Genomic DNA, 27,335 nt, shown 5'->3' with positions numbered 1-27,335 from the left:
ATCAATTAATTGACAACCAAATAAAAATATTACATAAGTTTTTGTTCAACCATGAGTCCATTGTCTAGATGATTCATATACTAGTTGATTAAAAGTCTGTTTTAGTTGATAAAACCTTTTAAGTTAGCTGTTTCTAAGGTTCAGTTGGTTCCTAAGTCTAATCTCATTTATTTCCTAGTGTAAATACACACTCAAAGTCTTTTACACAATTATAGCAAAACGTGGAATCCACCATCCAACGGCCTCATACGATCGATCCCACGACCATCTATATCTTTTACACAATACTTACATGCCAAGAGGCTCTATGACTAAGAATTCATCTTCTTTTACCTAATATCTAGTTTGTCTGATTTACTACGACTTCAATTGATTCTCGGCTTACTTAGACTTCTATATGCTAAGTATACCTACTAGAACTTTCATTATAAAACTTGCAACACATGTCAAGCTTTACTGCACCTTTATACTTGATACATGAGAGATAAATAATTATTTCTGTAACTTAAATGCTTTTTTAAACATCAAAATCAAATTCAAACCACATGCTTAGTTTATGATTGCACCAACAAAGTTGAGTCGACTAAGATAGATTTTAGCCTAAAGGTTTTTAGTCAACTAACAACTACCAATAGTAGATAAGGTCTTTTCTTATCCAAGTTTTATTCAACTAAAGAGAATTCGGATTGATCTAAAACAAAACAAAAGTTAACTGTTTGAATTTCCTTGATATTGTTCTAATGTTAGTTTATATATATATATATATATATATATATATATATATATATATATATATATATATATATATATATATATATATATATAGCAACGCAAGGGTACCTTGAAAAACAAAACTTGTATACTAAAATTCATGAGGTATAAAGTTATCCACACCCCATTGATTTTATTTGTTAGCATTGATGTTTTGCATTTAAGTTTATCAAGATTGCATTGTTTAGTCTAATAGTAACAAATCTAAGATTTTTTTTAAGGTAACTTTTTTATCTTATCCTTGCCCTCGCTCACAGGAATAGTCGAAATTATTATTCTTAAATTTACGCCTATCCCCCTCTAGCCATGTCTACCAATCCATCACTTGATAACACCATAAGACCACCTTTTGTTTGATGGACTCAATTTTTCTTATTGAAAATCTAAATGAAATACTTTTGTTCGACCAAATCCAAGATGGTGTATCGTCCAGAAAGTCTTCCAATTCCCTAACAACAAAGAATTCAAAGAATGCCCATCACATAACCCATAATTGACTGTAATTAGAATCTGTATCTTATCCAATTCAAACCAAGTGAACAGTTTATTTAATACATAGGAATTTTCAAACGGTCTATTTAATCTGACCCAAACGAACCTGAGCCAGTCTGCCGTCATCTGAAAATGATTAATCTAACTAAACTCCTTCAACCATCAAAATGATTAACCAGCCTTTTTACATTCAAATAAACTTTTCTACTTTTTTATTTGTGTTTACCATATTCGTAAATACAGCCTTAAAAATGCTCAAGATGCTCACGTGGTTTCCGTTCTAAATAAACCGTAACCGTGGTCTATTCAGCATCACATTCAGTAAACTACTTAAAGATTAGTATACTTTTGGCATGATCGATGGTAAGATGTTGAAAGGATAAGATATAAAGAAAGAAAAAAAAAACCCATATAGAAAATGGCTTTTTAAATGTTTAAAGACAAAAAAAAAAAAAAGGTGTACAGAAGTCAGGATGAGTAGTTACAATACATAATCGATGTTCGGCTACAATTTTGCTTTCTGAGCAAGAAGGCAAAAGCTGGCTTCTCCAAGGTGTTGTTTCTGTTATGAGGCAGATTGTTCCACAAGCTGGTCGATGAAGAAATTGGTAGGTGAAAGGATTTACAGGGAAAAGGCAAAAAAAAGTTTAATTTTCGTGCTTGTCGCTTGAAGGGTCAATCTGGATCACAAGAGGTTGACGAAGGTCAGAGGATGCAGCAGACACAACTGGTAAAGAAGTTGTCACTAGGAGGTTCTCCACTTCCGTGTTCTCGGCCAGAGCTTTGTCTAATGATGCTTTTGCTACTCTTGTAACGCACACCAACAAAATAGCTGCATAGATTTAAAAGCCAACTGTTATACCTTCATATAAAAATGTAAACATGCCTGATACAGTCCGGCCCGGTCAGCCAACTTAGTTTCTATACTGGACCAAACAAATTCAAGTTAATTCTAATTTTCACCAAATCAAATCCAGGCAACTTGAAATTAGATTCTCAAGTCATTCAGTAACTTTCAGTCATGAAAATTTCTCTAAATCAATCCAAGTCAAATCTAAATTAACTTTAAATGTTTCTTCAAATAAATTTAAACAATTTCAAATCAAACTTTCAAATATTAAATTTCTCAAATCTATGTTCTTCCTCGTCATGTTTGATTCAAAATTTGATAATTTTGCAGGTAGAACCTTGCCCCTTTTAAAGTTTATCACATTAGAAAGTTAGCAAATCAGTTCCTTGCTTATAATTAGGATAACTTACAGTTTTAATCTTTGACAAACACAATGTTTATATTTAATGATTTTCTTACAAGTTTACAAGTCATTCATGTTGATTGTTGGGAGGTGATCAAGAGTGTACAGACATGTGGCATATCTGCCTCAATGTAGATCAAGCTTAAGAAGCACCTGATTGATGTAAAGATAAAATATGTTAAATGTATCTAAGGCTTATGTTTTTAATTGATTTAAAATTTTAGTGTCTTAAATTATTTTATTTATTTATTTAATTTTATAAAATGAAATAAGTTGAACCAGATAATCTGGTTAGAACATATTAAAGAATTTTTAAGGAGTACAAGATTATATTCTCCATTTTTTTCTCTCCCACTCACATAAGTTGCACACGTCATGTGCCTTCTCTCTCCTCTTTTCTTTTTTGTCTCGTCTTCTTAAAGCAATCATTGTCCTCTCTTCCTCTCATTCTCTGTGTTGTCGCTCTATCTCCACACACCTCTGCCGTTGGCATTTACCATTAAGGCAATCTCCTATCAGCCACTTCCTCGGTCTCCTTTTGTCTCTCCCTCTCCATATTTTGATTTTTCATTCTTTATCATTCCCTCACGCGGCTGCCATTACGTTGTTGAGACAAGGGAGAGGACCACCACCAATCCTTCTCTCTCGCTCTTGTTGTCTCTCTTTCTTGTTGCACCATTGCCACAGCTTGGAGCAAGAGAAGTGGCTATTGTCGCTCCCTCTTTTTCCTCATTCCCCTCTTCGCCCTCTCTTTCTCTCCTCCTGTTGTTCCAACGTCTGCATCCCTCATCTGACTGCTCTTTGACCAAGTCAAGGGAGACCACTAGTAGGTTATTTTTGGCCAGGCCGACTATAGTGTTGCATATCAACAAAATGCCTATCTTGTTCCACAACCAAGGAAAAAATTGCAAGGTATACATATTATTCTATTATATTTCAATTGAATGTTAGGTATTTAGTTTAAGAAGAGGAATAAGTGTTTATTCAATTGCAGCAAGTGCCTAATTTTGTAATTAGGGATGTTATCAAGGTTGGATCCATCGACCTTGAATTCTAATTATTTTCTAGAATTTGTGTTACTAATATTAGGTATTTATTTAGAATATTTTGAGTTAGTGACTTATTTAGAATTGGAAACAGCCTCTTGCAAAAAAAATAGGGTAAGGCTGCGTACAATGGATCATTCCTCGGGACTCCGCATAACCGGAGCTTCATGCACCGGGCTGTCTTTTTTTTTCTTTTTCTTTTTATATCGTATTTGTAGATACACATAGAGTGCTATAAATGTATCATTTGATATCATGTTCCTTTATATATATATATATATATATATATATATATATATATATATATATATATATATGCTTTTATTACTTGAATTATGCACATATTTCTTATTTATCCATTTGGCAAACTTGAGTTCACTTTCTATTATTTCTGGGCCTCTGCCTCCATTATTCCTCCAGTTTTGTAACCAAAGGTGACATTTTGATAGCTAGTTTCAGCTAGTATTTTGGTTTTATGTTGTCGTAATATTTTTTATTTGTTCATAAATTTCGGTATTATTGGATTTTATATAAAAAATGATAAATATGCTTAGTTGGTTGACCTTCTTGGTTATCATTAATATGACCCTTGGTTTCCTATTATCACACTCTTACCAACTGAGGTATCTCCTGTTAAGTTAAAATTATTCCTCGGTGTGTGACAATTTTAGTTGGTATTAGAGTCAAGTTTGTGATTTATGTTGGTGGGTCTCATTTTTGGGTTTCTATTTTGTTGTTTCTTTGTATGTTCCGTGCAAATCAAGGTATATCTGAGGATTTAGGAATCCTTTTTATTTGTTGGCTTAAAATTTTTTGTTTATATAGTGTTCTTGGTGATATGTTAATACTCACTGGTAGTTTGTATTCATTTATTTCTCCTAAGTTTGTATACAAGATTGAGAAGCGTCCAACTCTCCAATCTTGTTGATTAGCAATAGTGACACTATCAGGTGAAGTACTATCAGGTTAAGTGCTATGTTCTTGTAATGGGAAGTTAAGGATTGTTGTTTAGACTTGTAGTTATGTACTTGCATCGGATCGTAGTTGCTAAAATGTCTGAATTTAATATTATTGTGGACGTGGATTGGCTAGAAGAGAATTATGCAACTATTGATTGTTAAGCTAAGATAGTGACTTTCGCTAAATCACCATAGGGTTTTGCTGGTATGAAAGACTCTGATCCTAGTTGTTAAAGATGTCTGAATTTAATATTATTGTGGGTATGGATTGACTATAAGAGAATTATGCAACTATGGATTGCCAAGCTAAAAGGCAAGTTGAGGGAACTTGATAAACTCCACTTTCAACATGTCTCAGAGAAAGCTTTAAGGGCAAAATCAGTTCTAGAGGATGCCCAATGAAGCCTTCTTGTCAGGGCCAAACCTCAAAGTGACTATGGGATGATGAGAAAGAGAGCAACATTGCTAGCGTAGGCAGAAAAACTTTTCTACCAACAACGAGCAAAGAGTACCTACCTCAACAATAGTGATAGATGTACAAAGTTTTTTCATAACTTGGTGAAGCGCAACAACAAAAGAAATGCAAGCATCACACTCACCAAGCAATCCGGGGAGCAAACAACTAGTTTAGATGAAATCGCCGAAGAGTTTGTGCGGTATTTTCAAGACTTATTGGATAAAACCAGGCTGAACACTCCTTTGGACAGCAGTAATATTCCTGGAAGCCACCTATCTCAAGCTCAATCAGCGGATCTAGTTGCCCCAATAACTTTGGAAGAGATAAAGGGGGCCCTCTTTGATATTGGAGCTGATATAGCTCCCAGACCGGATGGTTTCAATGCAAAGTTCTACACAGCGGCCTAGGATAAGATTGGGGATGACTTTATAGCGGCAGTAAAGGAGTTTTTTCATCATGGAAGACTTCTCAAGCAATGGAAGCATACCTCGATTGCTCTTATTCCAAAATCTAATCACTCTTCGCGTGTTTCACATTATAGGCTCATTTCATGTTGTACGGTCTTCTATAAAGTCATTTCCAAAGTGTTGGCTACACGGCTGGCAAATGTGATAGATAGTTTGTTGGAGCAGACGCAAGTGTCTTTCGAGTCCATTAGAGAGAATATTCACTTAGCTCAAGAACTATTGAGGAAGTATGCTCATAAAAGAATCTCTCCAAGGTACATGATTAAAGTTGATTTGAGGAAAGCTTTTGATACGGTTGATTGACGATTTCTTTTGTCTGCACTTGTTGGTTATGAGTTTCCCCAACAATTTTGTAGATGGATACATGAATGCATGACCATGGTTTCCTATTCGATTAGTCTCAATGGAAGGTGAAATGGTTTCTTTTGTGGGAAAAGAGGTTTGAGACAAGGTGATCCACTCTCACCCTTGTTGTTTGGACTATGTTTGGAGGTATTCTCACATAGAACTGTAAACGAGCCGACTCGAGCCCAAGCCAGCCTAGGCTCGAGCTCAACTCGACTCGATTTATATTGGCTCGACTCGAGCTCGAGCTTGTAGAGTTGAGCTCAATATTTAATTATGAGCTCGAGCTCTCAAATTTTTTTATTTTTTTCTATTTTTTAATAAATAAATTTATATATTATATATTATATGTTATTACTGACTCGATTGGCTCAACGAGCTATCGAGCAAGTAATAATTAGGCTCAAGCTCAACTCGATTTCTAATCAAGCCAACTCGAGCTCGGTGAACTTCGAGCTCGAGTCAAATTTTGATCAAACCGCTCGCGAGTGGCTCACGAGCGACTTGCTCATTTGCACCCCTATTCTCACGCTTCATGAAGTCTCAAGGATGGATGCTTTTAATTATCATCTTATGTGTGTGGTGGTCGAACTCACTCACTTAACTTAAGCCGATAATCTATTATTTGTAAGTACTCCGTGATAGTTTTGATGTGGTCAACCAAGTTAAGGTAGGTCTTGTGTATTTGATCCTTGTATCTAAGTGTGCAGGAGCTTAGGAACACAAGAAGTCAAGCGGAAGACGCAGCCAATGGATGGCACGAGAAGGGAATCAACGGGCTCGGTGCATCCGAAAGACGAGGCCCTGCGGAAGAACACACCGGCGAACATCCGAGTGACGAGAAGCTGGAGAGGAAGGCTGCTCAAGGAGAAGATCGGAGTTAGGTTCAGGTGAGCTCAACTCCGGTTAACTGAAGCATAACCCACGCAAAGAAGTTGATCTGTCGTATGGAAGGCGCCTTCCATGACTTGGAAGGTGCCTTCGATGAATAGTGTGAAGGCGCCTTCCAAGATATTGGAGGCATCTTCCAGTGACTGTTAGCTTAGATAAAATTTTATCTTCGCATGGATAAAACTTGTCACGTTAGAGGCGCCTTCCAGCCTATTAAAGGCGTCTTCCAGCCTCGGATAGAATTTTTCGAGAGTTATAAAAAGACTTCTGGAGCTAGGAAATAGAACATAACTTAAACTACAACTCTTGTACTCTTTTCTAGTCTATTTCTTGAGCTGTCAACATCTGTAAGAGGCTTCGCCGCCTACAAAGAAGGAGATCTTCTAGTGTCTTTCACTGCCTTGGATTAACAACCATCTAGGTTGTAACCAAGTTAATTCTTAGTCTTCTTACTGTTTTCTTTTAAGTTGTTTAATTCAGTTTTATTACTATTATTCTTTGTACTACTAATCAAGTCCAAAAGACGAAAAGGGGTTAACTTTATTTTGTAGGCAATTCACCCTCGCCCCCTCTTGCTGGTTCACGCTGCACCAACAAGTGGTATCAAAGACAGAACGCTTCAAAAAGGACTAACCACCACTGAAGTAACGAGACGATGGCCGGTGCAAGTATTCACCCACCAAAATTAGACGAAAACTTTGCACAATAGAAACACCGGATGGAGGTATTTTTTAAAACGGATTTTGAAATTCTTTTAATTATAAAATATGGTTTTGTAGCCCCCAAGGACCAACATAAAGTTGAAAACGAAGAGTACTTATGGACAAAAAAAGAACAAGCTGACTTCATGGTGAACGGTAAAATAAAGTTCCATCTGCTGAGTGTTCTTCTGTCCCAAGAGGTCAATCGAATCGACAGCTACGACTCTGCCAAACTCCACGAAAGTACTTCGGAAGCAAAGTTAGCAAGGCAGGACATCCTCCGAACTCAGCTAACGAACCTTCGAATGAACAATAGAGTAAAGGTAGCGCAACTCGAAGCACGGATCAAAGAACTCATCACTCAGCTCAACAATCTTTGAGAATCGATAACGAACCGGGATACAATCCAATACACGCTCAATGCCTTCCCGAGGACTCCAAAATGGTCATCCTTAGTAGATACATACTACATCTCTAAGGACTTCGAGGTAAGTACACTAGAGAATTTGTTTTCTACTTTTGAACTTCACGAAACCCGATGTGCAAATCCTAAAGAAACCGAAAAGTCAAACAATAATCTTGCCTTGAAAGCCAAGAAGGAAGATCCAGACTCCAAAGCATCAATCGATGAAGACGAAGCGGCCCTAATGGTAAGAAAATTCAATAAATTTATTAAATCTAATATATTTAAGACACAGCTAAGAAACAATCTCAGAGCAAAAGGAAGGTCTGGTATTACAACTGTAATGAAGTAGGGCACATCAAGGACGACTGCCCTAAATTGAAGAACAAGGGCAAAAGACCAATAAAATCAAAGCTCAAAACCCTGAAGGCGACGTGGGACGAAACGTCGTCATCATAGTCCGAAGTTAAAGAATACGCCAAACTAGCCCTATTGGCAGACCATCAAAGAGAAGAGAAAAGCAGCTCAGAAATGATCATCGATGAAGGGGAGGATCCTCAGAAGAAAGCTGCGATAAAGATAGAGCATCACAACATGAGGTAAGTGATGTACACACACTATCTTCCAAGCAGTCTTTCAATTTTATTAAAATACTTTCAAAGAATATAGTACAACTAGAAAAAGAAAATGTTAAGATAAAAATGACCTTAGCCAATTCATGTGCATTAGCAATGTATGATAATTTAAAAATAGAAAATGAAAAATTAAAAATATAAATCTAAAAATTAAAAAATGACCATGCATCTTCAAACGACTTTCAAAAATCAACATATAGAAATTATGGTAGCTTAATTAGTACATAAGAAATCACCAAAAATAAATTAGGAAAATCCCTAGAAACTATGTACCTCCAAAATTTTAAATAAATCCAGTAGGTAGGAACCTATATTAGGTTTCAAAATCTTTTTTAAATTAAATTTTAATTTTTTTAATTATTAAGATAGAAATTGTCTCAATTAGAAAAATATTTTTCTGTTCGTATTTTGAGTTGAAAATTTTTCCTATACAATCTGAAGATTTAATCTACAAAAAGGATTTTTTTTTCAATTTTTTTGTCTGTTGAGTTATTTTTTATATATTAACAAAAATCATACTTTGAAATTTAAAATTATTTTGCAGGCTTAAATTTTAAAAATCTTTTTTTTTTTTTTGATGAAATATGATATTCTCTACAAATACTTTTGAATTTTTTCGCATAATGTCTGAATTATTACAAATTATTTTTCAAAAAGATACTTGTTAATTTTAAAAATTTAAGAAAATAGGAATTTTAAAAATTTTATTTTTCTGTCATTAAACAATGTGTTTTACACCTCCAGGAAAAATAGTAGAATTTTTAGAGTTGGAAAAATTATTTTTAAAGATTTATTTTCAAAAATTAATTTCTGTACTGAAATAATTTATTTCTTTTCAAATACAAAATATTTCTTCGTGTGAATTTGTAATCGTTGTTATGTACCCCTATAAAAGTTTTTCAAATTTTTCTAACAATTTACTTTATTTTTTCAAAACTTTTTTTTATGTGATCAAAGGGGGAGAAATATGAAAAAGTTAGGGGGAAGTTAGGAATTTTTGTACTTATCGTTGCAAAATTCTTAACTCAGTTACTTCATTGAATTGCAACTTCTTTACATAATCAAGCTATTACTTCTTATTTAACCCTAACTTTAACTTGGGTTGATACACATCAAAAAGGGGGAGATTATAAGTACCCCGTGGTAGTTTTGATGCGGTCAACAAAATTAAGGTAGGTCTTGTATATTTGATTCTTGTGTCTAAGTGTGCAGGAGCTTAGGAACACAAGAAGTCGAGTAAAAAACGCAGCCAACGAGAAGGATGGCACGGGAAGGGAATCGATGGGCTGGGTGCATCCGAAGGATGAGGCGCTGCGGAAGAGTACACCAGCGGACGAGAAGAATGCACGTGGTGGTCCGAGGGACAAGAAGCCGGGGAGGAAGGCTACTCGAGGAGAAGGTCGGAGTTGGGTTTGGGTGAGCTCAACTCTGGTTACCCGGAGCATCACCCACACGAAGAGATCAGTAAAGAAGTTGATCTGCCATATGGAAGGCGCCTTCCATGGCTTGGAAGACCGTTAGTGAAGATCACATTTTATCTTCGCACGAATAATACTTGCCACGTTGGAGGCGTCTTCCAGCCTCGAATAGAATTTTCTAGGGGCTATAAAAAGACCCCTGGAGTTTGGAAATAGAACATAACTTGAACTACAACTCTTGTACTCTTTCCTAGTTTATTTCTTGAACTGTCAACGTCTGTAAGAGGCCTCTCCACCTACAAAGAAGATCTTCTAGTGCCTTTCACTGCCTTAGATTAACAATCATCTAGGTTGTAACCAAGTTAATTCTTAGTCTTCTTATTGTTTTCTTTCAAGTTGTTTAGTTCAGTTTTATTATTGTTATTCTTTGTTATATTAATCAAGTCCAAAGGACGAAAAGGGGTTAATTTTATTTTGTAGGCACAATTCACCCCCTCTTGCCGGTCCACGCTGCGCCAACATTATTGTTTGCAAGCGCAGATGTTCCTACTATAAACCTCACCATGGACTATGTAAAGGATTTTGGTGACAAAGCAAGACTTAGAGAGAACCCGCTGAAATCCAACTTATATGTGGCTGGACTTAGATGAACAAACACGTGACCAACTACTCCACATCACTGGCTTTCAACAAAGATCTTTACCCTTCCGTTATCTTGGTATTCCATTAGCTACGAAGAAACTTCGAATTGCAAATTATGGGGCACTTCTTGAGGTAATTACAAAGAAGGTAATCTCTTGGCCGAAGCACACTCTTTCACATGTCGGCCGGTTGGAATTGGTACGTTCGATGATTCAAGGAGTTGAATGTTTTTGATTGTCTATTCTTCTAATACCTAGTGGGGTGATTGATAAGATTTATAATCTTTCTCGATCTTTTGTATGGTCTACCAAACATCCCCCAATTTCTTGGGTAATTATATGTCTACCAAAAGAGGAAGGAGGTTATAGGTTACGAGATTTGAAAGTATGGAACACAGCTCTCTTATGCCGAATATTATGGAACATTCAAAACCAGAGGGAGTCAATTTGGATGTGATGGGTTCATCACCATTTACCTCCGACATGTGAATATTTGGAATTAGAAGAGTAAGCCTTCATATTTGCCGCTTATTAAACGTATATTGTAGATTCATGATGTTCTTTTGGAGCGGAATACCTTAGTAAGTGCAGCAAACATGAAGCTAATTTAATTGTTCATAGCAGAGTAAAATGGGACAGCTTTGGCTTATGAGTTATTCCGCCCACGAATTCCCAAAGTCTCCTGGTTTTCAATGATTTGGAAGCAATGTATACTACCAAAGCATCAATTCACAGCTTGGTTGCTTGCTCACAGTAAGCTAAGGACAGCAGACAACACGCCATATGAACCGAACAACACATGTGCCCTATGCTGCCAGTTTGAAGAGTATAATGTCCACATCTTCTTGAATGTGTTATTACTAAGTCTCTTTTTTATAGGGTTAAGAGATGGTCGGACATCAGTTTTGACATCACTAGCATCACCAGATTGTGTGAGGTATTTCGGCGCTACTACAAAGGGAAAGGAAGACGCACCAAGGTGTGATATCTTGTAGTGTCTTCGATGATTTATCTGGTAGAGGATGCACATAACCGTTATCGTTTTGAGAACATTATACCTTGTATTGCGAGGATGTTTCACAAGGTCAGACACATGTCTGACGCTTTGTAGACATCAAGTGATAGAGCTCCCAGTCGGGTGTTAGTTGCTTGCTGGATATGTTTTCTCTTCATAGATGTCTTGAACTGTGGTTGTTTGTGTTGATGTTTAGAGTGTAGACATCTAGAGATGCAATAGTTTTGTGATCCTTTGGTTTTTTATATATATTTACCTTCCAAACAAAATTTAAAAAAATAGAATAATTTTTTATAAAAAAAGACTTTTTATTTCATCATTATTTATTAATATACTTAGAACAATATGATAAGAGGAAATATTACTACTATTACCAAATAAATTAGATAGTTAAGGGGGTTATATAACGAATTCAACTCATATAAAAGAAGAAAAGAAGAGTTATCTCACTTATTCCAGGATAATAATCAATAGATGCCTAGACATTTTCCGGTGGTGTTAAGATAGATGCTCCTAGTTTCAACTTTCATTGAATGAACAAACCCTAATATTTCTTCATTAGTTAATTAAATTATCAAACTAGTTTGATTATGATAAAACTGTCAAACTAGTATTGATTCAAAAATAACACTATCATACCAAATAAACTTTTGGTAGTGTTCAAGTCTATACTCCAACATACTTTAGTGTGATGGAATACCAAAGTAGGCTTATACAACCTCATTCACTGTGAAGGTGGAGAAAGCCCAAGAACTATGTTTATTCAGTTTCTTGACCCTAGAAGTTAAAATTATTTTTCCTGATTCATCATAAAGAGATTATTATAAAGCCATAACAATTTAAACAACCTTCAGAGTAAGAATATTATATAGAGAATTATTATTGTCGAGCATAGAATATTGCATCCCTTCAAGATAAAAGGAAGTAGATTGTCCAAAATTGGCACCTACCTTGATGACAACGACTAAAGTTCCTACATTATTTAAAATCAAAGAAATTTTAATTGAATGAAATGAGTTAACTCTAAACATATTGCATAATGATTTGGTATTTTCTAACCATAAGACCACCAATCTTGTTCACTAGCTAAATGACTTTCCTTTGATGATAAAGAGCAGCCTAGTGCACGAGTTCCCGCCAATGTGGGGTCCTCAGACCACATTAAATCTATTATACACAATCTTACCCTGTATTGCAAGAGATTGTTTCCGCGATTTGAACTCGTAACCATAAGGTCACAAGGAAGCAATTTTATCATTCCACCTAGACCTAACCCCGGGCCCGGACCTGGGCCGAATCGGGAGGGTCAAAAATCGGCGGACTACCGATTCAGCCTATCGGTTTGGCCCGCTGATTCACCCATTTTTTTTTTTTTTTTGCTCGTTGGAACCGGCGGTTCCTAGCCATTGAGGGGGGCGGGGGTTTTTTTGGATATTTTTTTCAATGGTTAAGATCATTTGACCGTTTTTTTATCAAGACGAATGATTTTTCTCATTTTGCATCTCATTTAAAGTTTATTCTGCTACTTCTGAAATTTAAACTTATTTTAAATTTTTTAAGGATTTAAGTTTTTACACAATTGATGAATTTATAAAGTTGTCTAAAATTTTAAAAGTTTGCTACCGTTTCAGAATAAGTTAGATATTGTATCTTTTTATATGAAGAGTTTGGATCCGATCATATTATAATTCATTGATTTATTAAATTTTCCTTTTTGTGAATCTCTATGCGAGATTATTCTTTGTATGCTAGATTAAGTAGAACAAAGCATCCTCATGCTACATCACATGCACTATTTGATGAGGATGATGCAAAATTTTAGCTACAACTAATGTTAAATTGTCATCATTAAAAATAATTTTGATGATAAACTATGAATAATAATTATGTGATAAAAATTATCATAAAAGTTTTCATTGTTGTATCATTTAGCAATGATACTATAAAATAGATTGTCAATTAATAATAAAAAAAATTATCACTAATTACACATTTAGTAGTCGATCAATTTAATACTACTATTAATACTTGCTTAACTCAACAAATTTAGTAATAAAATTTTTGTTTTCAAAACTTCTAGTGACAATTTTTGTCATTAATGAACTTTTTTACAGTGATGACAATAACAATTTTAAACAAGGTTGCTAGAAAACAGAAAACAGAAAGCTTGTTAGAATGGAATTGCATTTCTCCTGAACAAATGTGTAGTCCAAATAGAGCCACTAGGGTTGCCAGGTCTTCTTGAAACTGTGTACCGCAAAGCAGTTGCACTATATCCAATAATGTGTGGAATTCACCGAAATTCCACTCTATTCACTTAAAAATAGCAATGGAATACATCGCTTAAAATCTTGCCTAGGTCCATAAACAAAAGTCACAATACTAAAGTCCAAGGTTAGTGTTTAGCCAAGCACAACACTAAATTTACCAAATAAATCTATGAAAGTCATGCACTGCAATTTTTATTTTTTTTAAGATTCCAAACATACCCAAAGAATGCTGAAGCCTATGATATGCTACTTGTATTATGGAACAAAGATAAGTTGAACTAACAAAGAAATCTATGCGAGAATGAACCAGTAAGCACGAGATTTCATACCTGAAACTAAAAATCCACAAATAATAAGTACCTGCATCCATTTTTTAATAGGAAATGATTGTTAGAATTAAATGCTAACAGTATAGAATGCTTGTCTGTAATTCAAACTTATGCAAAAGAATAGTTTTCAGCAATACCAAATAATATATATAATCTATGAGAGATAGTTCAATAGTGTTTTTGCTTTTGCTTTTGATGAAACACAACTGCATGAAATGTTGTTGCATCTAACAAAAAAACGTATAACTAATAAACTGCAACAATATTAACTCCAGCACAATAAACTGAAGAAGACAAGATTAAAAAATAAATAAATAGTTCAGATGGTTCCGTTGTATTTTAACGAGTAAGAATTTTTGTGCAAGGCCATATGGTGTAAATGCCAGTTATGGCTTAAATACCCACCCAACGTGTAGTTGAAACCTCACTCCATCTATGTGTCACATCAGAAAGATCTTTCAAGGTTGTTCCGACATATACCAGAGCAAAAGTTATTGGCTGTCAAATCAAAGAAAGAGCATAAAATTAGATACTTATTTCCAGGTTTGCAGACAATAATATACTATCAAAATATATAAATAATCACACAAGATTGATCCTAATTTGTTGTTTCCTGGCCACCAATTAGCTTGCTTGTTGAGTGCATATTCAAAGGAGAGTCCAAGATTCTCTGGACTGACTCAAGTTACCATCTGATGCAAACAAGAAATTAAGTTTTTGAAGTTTCAGATTTTCTAAAAGTTGATTTTAGCTGGGTGTCCTGTTCTGTTTAGGAGAATAGTTATTTAATTTAGTGATTAAAGAAGGTTAGGTATGTTAAGTTAGAAATTTCAAATAGCTTCTGTAGGAATTGAATCAGATTGGTGCATTTTCTTAATTTGTTTTTTGATATAGTTCCTAATTTTCCTACTTGTTATTGGTCAAGTCTAGAAAAGCTATTATCTTTAATGTATCTTTTTATCTTTCCAGTTATCAAAATTAAACTTTGTTTTGATTAATGCATGTGTTTCTTTTTCTTTATGTGAGACAGCTAGTCATTAATTTAATCCTAATTTTCTATGATTTCAGGGTTCAATTTGGTGATGCAATTTGGTATCAAAGTCAATGACTCGGTATTTTATACTTTATCTTACCCTAGTCTCCTTCAGCTTTACACATACATCCATCTATCACCTCTTTTGTGCCACACTGTGGCACAGCTCATCCATTATTGAAGTCTCACCTCCCACACCTTGCGTTGCCAAACTATTCTACCCATCTTCCATCTCTGTGGCTTCACGTTCCAGTTCCACATCCCCACCTCCACCAACCCCTTAGCAAATTCCTCTAGACCAACGGAAGAACTTTCTTCTCGAACAACCACCTTTATTCCACACCCTTCTCAAATGAGATGAAGAGCATGCCCAAGTCAGCTATTTCCTTGCAACTGCCATCTTCTTTCTCGTTTGCTTCCCTATTTCTCATAGCCATGGCTGACAGAAGTAAGCTGCAACTCCCAACAATGCCAGAAATTCTACTCCAGATATCACCACTGACCCTACCCTGACACCATTATTTCTGCCAGTTTTAGTGCTTCCATCAGCCTCCTGCGCCTTCCTGAACATAGCAATGCCGTTGGTCCTGATCTCTAATTTCACACCATTTTGCTTCCTCACTTGTGTCTTGTGTGTGACTCCATCAATGGTCATCAGCAACCTTATATGAAACACCAGAGAAGGGCATCATCTATTCCTATGATCAGCAAACACGGACCAACAACTGCGGATCAGCACTCCCAACAACTTTGGCATCAGCCTCAACAGATCTCAGAGCACATCTTCATTGGCACAGTGGCACCACCACGCTACTACTTGATCAGCTCCTTCCTTGACAAGCAAAACCACAACCTACCTCTGGTTGCCCACACAACATCAACAATGTTGTCATGATGAAGCCTTCAGTTGACACTCACGGAACCACCTTCTCCATACCTCACTGCTTTTGTGGGAGTCAAATTAGCAGTTGACGTAGGACGACAGGTAATCAACACACATATGATCCCTTATGCTGCCTCCCCTACTTTCAGTGCGCGACATGGAACCATCTGCTCAAGACCCGAAAGTCAACCCCTTGATCCTCTCACTTCCATGTAGCCTAGTCACAACATCGAACTGAGAAGAAGACCTATTCTAATAATATTTTGTTGCATATCAAAATATTATGGGCAATTTTCAAAAACACATTGTTTATAATTTAAATTTATCAAAAAACACATTTATAATTATTTTTTACTAAAAATCAATCCTCCAAGAATACCTTTAATGATAGAGCATAGTTGTTTTATAATCCAATTCGTGGATTGACTTTTTATTATAATAAACTATTTTAACATAAAAAAAACACTAATATTGCAATAAGAATATTTGCAGGTTAATAATGGTCAATCTTTACTTTTAAAAGCTTGTTTTGGTAGATTCTCAATTATAAACTTACGGCATAAGCAACCTTATGAAACAACTTGTGGTAAAATTCTCGATCAAAATAAACTATTTTAGACACATAAAATATTAATATTCCACTTAAAGTATTTGGAGATTTATGATGGTCAAAATCTTGGTTGATTCTCAATTATAAACTCAGGGCATAAGGGCATCCACATTGGATGCATTAATGGGGTGTTATAACACCCCCTTGGTGTTAAAACCAAGGTGAAGACGTGTTATAACTCCCCTTCTCTTGAACATGTTCAAGATAACATGGGGTGGGCCAACCAAGGCTGGCCCACACCACGTGAGTGTATTTTTTAAATTTTTTTAAATTTTATTTATTAAAAAAATAAAATTAAAAATTGAATAAAACAGTTAGTTTTTAAAAATTATAATAATATTTTAATTTTAAATAAATGACACTCATAAAATAAGAAAAAAATTACATAAAAATATATTTAAAATTATTATTATTATTATTTATTTTAAATAATAATTATTTAAATTGGGTAAATAAAATTGAAATTTAATTTATTTAATGTAAAATAAAAATAAAAATAAAGACGAAAGAGTGGGCAATTGAACCCGCAAATAATGAGTGTTAATGTTAAAACGAATGTGAGAGAATGAATGTGTTAATATAATAGGTATGTGGCATGTGGACCCCACGTTTTTTGATGAGATGGTGGGTGTTATAACTTAGAACCATGCAGATGCTCTAAGCAATCTTATGAAACAACTTGTGGTAAAATTCTCAATCAAAAGAAACTCTTTTAGACACAAAATATTACTATTTCACTTAAAGCATTTGGAGATTTATGATGGTCAAAATCTTTCACTTTGAAAATGCAAGAAAATCAAAAAAAAAAGTTCAAGTTGTATAAAAACAACTATTGATCATATTTTCAGATCAAAATAAGCTCTATTAGGCATGAAAAGGTATTAATGTTTTACTTAGGCTATTTAGAAGCTCGTAATTGTCAAACTATATATATATATATATATATATATATATATAATAACTAGCAGCCAAAATTTTCATTCAAGTGAAATCCTTTGTACATCAAAATCACTAGTGCTCTACTTAGGATGTTTAAAATCTCATAATAGTCATATATATATATATTGGAAGCACACACTAATTACCAAATTATGTTGCACCTTAAAGATTGCTAAAAGTAAATGCGAGTTGATTACAAATTATTTTGCAACTTATTTTTTCATCAAAATGAGTTTTCTTTAAAATACAAGGAAACCTAATAAATTCTAATTATGATGTCAAAATTTTAATAATTGTCAAAATTTAAATAGTTTGTGTCTATTTTAAGGTATTTTCTAGTTGTAAGCTTCAAGAAATTTAATTTTGATAAAAAAAAATCCAACCACAATCTTTTTACATAACTATTGCCTATAATCAAGGGTATTCTAGGAAGAGAGACGTGCTTTGATAAAAACAATTACAAAGTGTTTTTCTGGTAAATTCAAACTAGATCAAAACAATTACTTTTTTGGTAAATTTAAACTAGAAAGGGCTTGTTTTGGTAAATTGCTTAAAAATTGTTATTCATGCTACCACATTAAATCCATAAAAAGTATCAATGAAAAAAAAATAAAAATGAGATAATTAGAAGGGTACAACCATCTTTGAATATATTGGATCCACTCCAAGGCACATTACAAATAGAATTGTGAAAGAGGAGTTGGGATTTTGAGGAAGACAGAGAACACAAGAACATCTATTCTTTGATCCATCAATCTAGCTCGAACTAGATGGCGACTTTGACATTGAACTCAATTTGCAAAATCTTGGTAAACTGCAACTTGTTTTTTTCAAAAATTAATTTTGTTTACAAAGTTGGCTTGATTAAATTGCTCATATTTAATTAAGTTTGTCTTACAAATTTTTGAACACTTATCATATACGTCTTGTTAATTTAATATTCATCCATCAAAAAGATTATATATATATATCATTCAAATGCATAATTATTTGCTTGCATCTTAGTTTCATTTTCATCACCGTCTCTCATATTAGTATTTAATTTCTCATATTGCTTTTTACTATATCAATATCATTAGTCATACGTTTATTCTGGCATAAAGAGAGGAAGCACCTCAACTTCCACTAAATAGATAACAAATAAGAAACATTAACCAAACTATGAAAGACGAGCTCAAAAAATTTATGAGAACTAGAACAGACTAAACCAATGATTTTAACAAATATTATTCTTGATACACAATTTCAAGAATAACATGTGTACTTGCCTACCATCACATTATCTTGTGTTTAGAGAGTTTGAACAACTTGTCTAAAATTTTTTATTAATATAGACCTAAGCATAACACCCTTAGTTTTAATGGACAATTAAACCTCAAAAATGTTTTAGATTGGTTAGCTAACAAGATTTTGATTGGCATGACCTTAATTGAATAAGTACAATTTACCAACAATAAACAACTTGTTAGAGCAACTAATGGATGTTTGGCAAAGTATTAAGGATTATTATTACATGATGAGAGTGGAACTCATCACACGATGTCCAGAAAAATTGCTTAATAATACGTATTAATCTATCACAAAATAAATTCATGAAACTAGAATGCTCATTCTTAAGTAAATCAAACTCACCTTTAAAGTATCTATTTCACCTACTCACCATGAAGTTCTAATTAAAACAAAGGGGTTAGCTTGAAAAAAATTCTTTGATAACATATCCTTGGGAAAGCCCTCTAATATCATTTTCAGAAGAGTCTCCTGTCAGCACCTTAAATGAGTCTCTTAAAACATGGTTTAAATTTTAATCAGTATCGGAGTTTCAATTTATGACTATTTTGATACTGTAGTGTGCCGATATGGTTTCGATATTTTTAAATATAAAATATAATAGATAAAAATATTTTTTTGAAATAGAAATTTTAACCTAAATTTTATAAAAATACACAAAATACAAAATAAAATAATTTTTAAAAAAATGTGAGCAACAGGATAGTGATGCATCCGCGACTCCGCAAAGGTTATTGCAAGATCACGAAAGCCCACGGTGTTGATGCTACTGATGTTGGATGGCAAGCGGAATGACAAATTTCATTTGTGTCGCCTGGCACGAGCAGTACAGTACGAGATCTTAAACCTTGCTCTTAATTATTTAATTTTGACCCGTCTTAAAAACTCCTTTGATACTCATCAAGACCTAGGATTATAAACTATAAGTTATTCATCCATTCATGCTTTCTAGAAAAGCCAAAAAAAGAAACAAACAGCATAAACCACAAATATAAGACATCAATTTTAACATTGACAAATCAATTAAACTATCTTTATGCATCCTTCCATAGGATTTCTTCATGATTTAAAACACGTTAATGTAATGTGTAAGTTTCCTTATCTATCACTCATCATCGCACTGAACTATCCATTAAGCTAAGGGATGCATGTCAATAATTGAAGAAACTTATATTCAATAATGGTTATCATAAGCTAGTCAGTAGATTTCTTTGTATTGGTGAAATTAAAATCTCATATTAATTAATTTGAATTCATTTATGACATTCTTTTAATCACACCGAGGAAAAAAAATTATAATATTAATTTAACTTTTCAACTTATTTAGACATTATAATAATTTTAAAAATTGAAGATATGATAAGTTGTTGTGACAAATTCAAGACTTCATCTTACTATGACATACAAGTTATATAACGATACGATTTTGAGAGTTTGAGACTATATCGTATCAGATCGATACGATTTCATTATCTTTTTAATTCATATATAAATTAATTTTTAAAAGTATTTGAATCAATTATATAGATGTTTTAATATTTAATTATTTTAATTATTAAAATATAATTAATTTATAAAAATAATTGAAAGGTATAAAATAAATTCATGAAAAAATTGATTTCAAAAAATAGATAATTCTTGAAATTATTTTAAAACATTTGAAATTAATTTTGAGAGTTTAAAAATAACTTTAAAATTTTCATTGAAATTTTCAAATTATTTTTTACATATATATCTAAAAGTTCCTATTTTAAAATAATTATTTAAAAATATGAATATTATTTTATAAAAAATATTTTTTAAAATATCTTAAATCTTTAACATTAATTAATTAAATATTTATTATGATTATCCTGTTTAAAATAATTATTAATTATGAAAGTTTTAATTAATACTTTAGTATTTTTAATTAAAATTGACAAATTTTAAGTTGATAATAAAAATAATATTGATCGTTATCAAACTGATTAATTAAACATTAACTTTCAATTAATTTAATTAAAACTCATTAATTAAACTGATAATAAAAAACATATATTAGTACTAGATTAACTAATACAATAATCCCTCTAACCATAAATTTATTAATTAGGTTGTCACTGCTAGGGAAAAGAGTCTACCACCTCCCGTCATTACTGTTACTTCTTCCCACCACTTGTCTCCAGTAACCTCTCATCAACAGTTGTTGATAAGATTATGCTTTTATGGATTCATCTTGATGCTTCCACTTTCACATTCAGTGATTATTTTGTAAATGTGGACATCATCCTCACCCTATGACAAATTGAGATTTTCATATTTGACAAATTGAGATTTTCTTATTTTGTAAATGCGTTAGGTTGCCAGCCACGTCAAACTATGACAAATATTCAATGAATGAATCCATTAAACTATTGTGCTAATGCTAGGTTGTTCCCCGGAAGGAACGCGTTGCAGGGTCCGACTGTAACGTCTCGGCAAGGACCGCTAAATTTTGTACTATTTGAAAAAAAAATCTAGTATATTTTTCATCAAATTGAGTATCATTTAAAGAAAATCTAGTATATTTTCCATCCAATTGAGGTGAAAAAAGAATCGTACTCAATTTGATAGAAAATATACTAGATTCTAATTTAATGTACTAAATTTTAAAGGAAATATACTGATTTTTAGACTTTTTATACTGAAAAGTATCATGGACAATTAAGTAAATATATTTGACTAGGGAGTGGAAACAAAGATTTTTATGGATGAGGACTGAATGCTAAGATGAGTTTATGATTAGGGAGTGCATACAAATTTACCCTTAAAATAATTATTAATTATGAAAGTTTTAATTAATACTTTAGTATTTTTAATTAAAATTGACAAATTTTAAGTTGATAATAAAAATAATATTGATCGTTATCAAACTGATTAATTAAACATTAACTTTCAATTAATTTAATTAAAACTCATTAATTAAACTGATAATAAAAAACATATATTAGCACTAGATTAACTAATATAATAATCCCTCTAACCATAAATTTATTACTTAGGTTGTCACTGCTAGGGAAAAGAGTCTAGCGCCTCCAGTCCTTACTGTTACTTCTTCCCGCCACTTGTCTCCAGTAACCTCTCATCAACAGTTGTTGATAAGATTATGCTTTTATGGATTCATCTTGATGCTTCCACTTTCACATTCAGTGATTATTTTGTAAATGTGGACATCATCCTCACCCTATGACAAATTGAGATTTTCTTATTTGTCAAAAAGGGTAAGCACAAAGGGCACAAAGTCAAAGCTCAAAAGGGAGAACAAGGTAGGTTGATTTTTAACTAATTAGAAGAGACAACTAAAGCTAAAAGATAATGAGGAAACATTATTGAATATATTTGATGAAGCTCTTATTTCCTACACTCGAAAATGACGACCCAAAAAACAATAAGGACAATTCATTAGAGGTTGAGTTATTATCCCAATGAGGAAAATGATACATATAAGGAAAATTAGGTTTTTGAAGTTTTCAAATTTTCGAAGAGTTGTTCAGTTAGGCCTCTTATTTAGGAGGATTAGTGGTAAAATTGAAAATTATTTTATTTGTGGCATGTTTGAGTCACAAAAATAGATATTTCATTCCCCACCAATTCTGAGATATTGCAAGTTTGATAATAAAGTTAGATTGGAAATAATTATTTTATCAAAAAATTTATTACTTGTTAATCAAGAATAGTTCAGAATAATGTTCTTGATATTATATCTAGAATTAGAATTCCAACCCATTTGAAATCATGATGGTAATGCCTTAATGGAAGCTTACCACAAACAACCCAATCTAACAAACTCCTTGTGAACTCATTGACCTTCACCAAACCTACTCCCCAAGCCCTACTATTGTCATGAACTAGCTCCTTTGTCAAACTCACAACAAATCCTATCACCAATTCACCACGAACTCTTGCTCACCACAAACCTTATCGTCATTCCAAAATCACCCTTCTGTTGTCTTCTTCCCAAATCTTTATTGCCATTGACTCTGATAGAATTCACCTTGTTCATTAGCACCAGGCATATTGAAGTCTCGACGGATGCCATAAATCTCTTCAAAATTGATGTTTGCCAAGGGCCAAATCTAACTAATGTATTCAAAGGGCAATGTAGAGGAATACAGGAAATATGTTGAGAAAGAGTCGCCTTTGAGAGTTTATTCCAGCAAGTATATTTGTTGAGAGCCGCCTTTGATAATTTATTCCAGCAAAGTATATTTGTTGAGAAAGACTCGTCTTCGAGGAAGGGTACGAAGGACATCTTGGTGTTTGAATCCAGGACAATAAGAAACTAGACATGATGTGAATCCAAGAACAAATGGTAATTATATGTTTATTAAATAAGAAAAGGAACATATATGTAAGAAAACTTCTAATCAGAAAAAATGCATAGGAAAGCATAATGAAAACTAGAATAATCTTGTGAAAAAAATCAAATGAATTAAAGGAAGCATACCATCATCCCAATCCAAGAAGCCATCATATATGCACCAATACTAACAGGAGTAACTGATAGAAGGTAGTTTAGCATGTTGAATGGAAGTAAAGGAACAAGCCTTAATAGCAATACAATCTGCAGGAAGACAATAAAAAGAACAGAGACAAGCTTTAGCAGGAAGTTACAAAAACTTGAAGGACTAATTTCAATCGACTTTCAGAAGGGTTTATCCAATCTCAAGTGGAAAACTATGGTGCATACCATAGTCTCCTATGATAGTTATCTACTTCCACAAACAATCCAAAATTTCTACTACTTCCATAACAACTTTATTATCAGTGAGGCACATAACTTCTCAACTTTTCTAATGCAAAATGAAGAGACAAGATATGAGGGCTTTGCTAGAAGATTTGCTCCTAATGAGAAAAATGAAACCATATAAGCTTAATTAAAATTTCACTTCCACAAAGTTGGAAAAAATATCATTTCACTCCCATAGTTTGCAAACCATTGTCACTTTGCCAACCAGATCAGTGGCCATTAGGGTTCCAGCCATCATTAGACCACATTTTTCAAGCATGTATGGGTTGCTCAGTTTGCAAGTCTCTTCTAAAAGCTTCGTAACTGTCCCTTTGGCCGTGTAGCCTGCAATACCTTGTCACTTTGCTCACCAGGCTGGCTCCAGATTTTAAAAGCCACATGGTGTACACAAGAACCAGCAAGTGCACCACAACTGTCATTTTTAACAGCTGGAATCCTCATGGAAACTATCCTGTGGGCGAAGTGATAACAATTTGCAAACTATAGTACATAATTAACAATTTAAAACAATATTGGATAATTGCAAAATAAAATCTCTAAGGATAAACTGAAATTTCCCCTGGATTTAAGTAAGCCAATTTTTGAGCTATGGAGATACACAACATAAAAAACAGTATCATATTATTCAATGTGAAGTAACTATAACAGATGTTTTATCAGAAACGATTCAGAGCAATTGAAATGAAAAATATATTAGCAGCCTATGACACAATGCACATATGCCCTCATGACTTTCATCATGCTATAGTTTAACAGATTATCCCATCTGGTAAACAAACTACCTACTTGAGTAGAGTGCCTGCATGCCACTTATGGATGAATGAAAAAAAAAGTAGTTGATCTAGCAATAAAATTAAATCATGGCCAAACAAGTGGATTTCATGGATATGCAAAATAAGGATAAATATAGGATCAAGGAATTATAAATGTATATCAAATATAGATTAAAACATGATTGTTGACAATTGGCCACCATAGAGACAGTACGAAGTATAGACAATAAAAAAACATTTTATGCCAGATGTATTGATATATGATTTGTCAATTTGTGACCTGGCATAGCATGTTAGCAAAAATCTTCAAAAGAGATTATTTAAGAGCAAAGAGAGGATAAATTAAAATAATCCATTCTGAAAAATAAAAATTAGTAAAAACAATTGTGAACAGTTGAACTGGAGCAACCAAGAAAAGATGAGACGGCTATGCAATTATAGATGTAGGACATGAAGAGGAACAACTACAACAACCAAGCCTTATCTCACTAGGTAGGGTCCGCTATCTTTGTTCCCCTGGCAAAGATGGTGAGGAACAGGGGGCTGGGAGTGGAGGTGAGACAGGCTGCAGTGAACCAAACACTGGAGGAAACGAGACAACCATCTGTGAACCAAACTTTGGGGGGCAATGAACGAAAGAAGTGGACAGACCTATTCTCATCCAACAGGTTATTCGAACAGGCGAATGCCCTACAATGTACGCAACAAACTACGGAGTGAGTTGCCTTGGAGATGGAAGATGTGGATACAATTAAGGTTGCGGAGGGTGATTGATTGGCTGCCCGTTTTGTTGGGCATTTTCCTGGTTGGCGGGTCATTTATGCCATGGCAAAGAGGTGGAAACTAGAGTATGATGTTCAGGCTCTATAAGATGATGTGGCTTCTGTTCAAATTCAAAAATGCTGAGGACTGTAAGAAAGTCTTGCATGGTGGTCCGTATATTGCGCTTGGATGCCCCCTATACCTTAAGCACTTGCCGAAAGAGTTCTTCTTTCAAAGGGAGGAGCTTCAACGTCTGCCAGTCTGGGTGCAAATTTCTAATCTCCCTCTGGAGTGTTGGACGGTTTGTGCGTTGAGCAAGCTAGCCTCGCTGATTGGCCGACCACTATACATTGATCAACTAACTAGAAGGCGGGGGCACATCATCTAAGCAAGAGTTCTTGTAGAGGTGGACGTTACAAAGGAACCACCAGCTGCCATCCCTACAACTCTTCCGGGAGGCATGGAGGTAGATCTTCCACTTCACTATGAATCTAAATTCAAATTTTGTTTAAGCTGTCAGCGCATGGGGCACTACCATTCGCACTGCGATGCCACGGCTAATCAACAACCGGGAAAAGAATCTCAACTCTAAGCCCAACAATCAATGTCAGAAGCACCTGTTGATCATAGTTTGGAGATGATGGATGGGGCTGAATTAGCCACTCATATTGAACCAGCATGTGAAGAAGATGCAACCGCTGTGGAATTGCTGCATACTGGAAAAGGGCAACCGACCATTGAGGTGGAGGAAGGAGTAAATGTCTATCTTGATGGGGATGTCGTTGTAGTCGATTCTACACAACCTGGGGAGAAGGCGCCATTAGCTAATGCACAACGGGACTCATCAGATTGGGTGTGACCTTAATGAAAATGAAGGGAGGAGAAATGGACTGCCCACACTCGAAAAAAGGGCTCCAGAAGGCAAAAGCTAGAGGTCAACCAAACAGAGATAGATCATCCGAAGCCTGCACAGATTAGGCCGCAGCAAGTATTCACTCGAAAGACCAGAAACAAAGGCAAAGTTGTCCAGGAGGAAGGTCTCCAACATGAGGTGGGTAATACACAGAGAAATTTAGGATCATCCTCCAAGGAAGATGAGGCTATCGCACCAGTGCAAGGAGGAAGAAACTAGTCACTTCTGGTTTGATGAAGATTGGCTCATGGAATATTCGAGGCCTCAACAAAGGCCTCAAACAGAAGGGGGTAGAAAGCCTCTTTCGGAACCACAAACTGGGAGTATTAGGGGTGTTGGAGACGAAGCTTTCAGTCTTGAGTTTTCAAAAATTGAAGACGCAAAGATTTCAACAATTTCAGGTGGCACAACGAGACAATTCTGAAGGTAGGAGCAGGATATTTTGGGATGACCAAAAGGTCAATCTAGTGGTGTGTGAATGGCATGATCAATATGTGCATTGCATGGTGACTTGCAAGATATCCCACCTGCTATTTGCAATCACGTTTGTATATGGACAATTATCTATAGTTGGAAGGAGACCACTGTGGGAAAGGCTGCAAAGAATAGCTGTTGATATGGAACATCCTTGACTTGTTCTGGGTGACTTTAACACATCCCCTCTGCCGACGACAAATGTGGTGGAATCCTGGTCACGCCATATAATATATCTGATTTCCAGACTTTTGTGTCTTCAGTTGGTTTGGAGGATCTAACCTACACGGGTTGTAGGTACACTTGGACAAATGGGTCTATCTGTAGAAAATTAGATCGGGCTATTATCAATAAGCGTTGGTTGGAAACCGAGCTGCGTAGCTTTGCAAACTTCACTCCACCAGGCTGCCTCTCTGACCATTCGACATGTATAGTTATCATCCTGGATGGCGACGATCATTTTCCTAAACCTTTCAAGTTCTTTAGTATGTGGGCCAAGCATGACACCTTTTCACAGCTTGTTGAAACAAAATGGGCAGCACACAATCAACAGATTATAGAGGTACTGCTCAGTTTTGTATCTTGCAGATTTTGAAGCTGCTGAAGCCGGATCGAAGCAACTGAATGTCAAACATTTTCAGCAAATTTCAGCAAGGGCGGCTGTTGCACATCAGCGACTAGATGAGGTACAGGATGCTGGTTTGACTCTTGGTGCAATGCCCAACAACTACAAGGAGAAACAACACTTGGCAGGCCGTTTAAATGCCTCTGAACATAGCTTCTGCATGCAACATGCTAAG

General features: G+C 34.4%; 1 protein-coding gene across 1 annotated transcript in view; it reads right to left on the bottom strand.

The window, feature by feature from the left end:
- Nucleotides 1-1,675: 1,675 nt before the first annotated feature.
- Nucleotides 1,676-27,335, bottom strand: part of LOC122010368 (transmembrane protein 64-like) — a 42,356-nt gene continuing 16,696 nt past the window's right edge. The window contains exons 3-6 of the mRNA XM_042566876.1: nucleotides 23,311-23,427; nucleotides 14,499-14,591; nucleotides 14,094-14,124; nucleotides 1,676-2,095 (exon numbers count right to left, since the gene is read on the bottom strand). Coding sequence (XP_042422810.1) covers nucleotides 1,911-2,095; nucleotides 14,094-14,124; nucleotides 14,499-14,591; nucleotides 23,311-23,385 — 384 coding nt within the window. The 5' untranslated portion in view covers nucleotides 23,386-23,427 and the 3' untranslated portion in view covers nucleotides 1,676-1,910. The remainder of the gene's footprint in view (nucleotides 2,096-14,093; nucleotides 14,125-14,498; nucleotides 14,592-23,310; nucleotides 23,428-27,335) is intronic.

The sequence above is a fragment of the Zingiber officinale genome, chromosome 8A (genome assembly GCF_018446385.1).
Source record: "Zingiber officinale cultivar Zhangliang chromosome 8A, Zo_v1.1, whole genome shotgun sequence".
Lineage (NCBI taxonomy): Eukaryota > Viridiplantae > Streptophyta > Magnoliopsida > Zingiberales > Zingiberaceae > Zingiber > Zingiber officinale.
The sequence above is the reverse complement of the archived record's forward strand: the minus strand, read 5'-3'. Positions and strand labels throughout refer to the sequence as shown.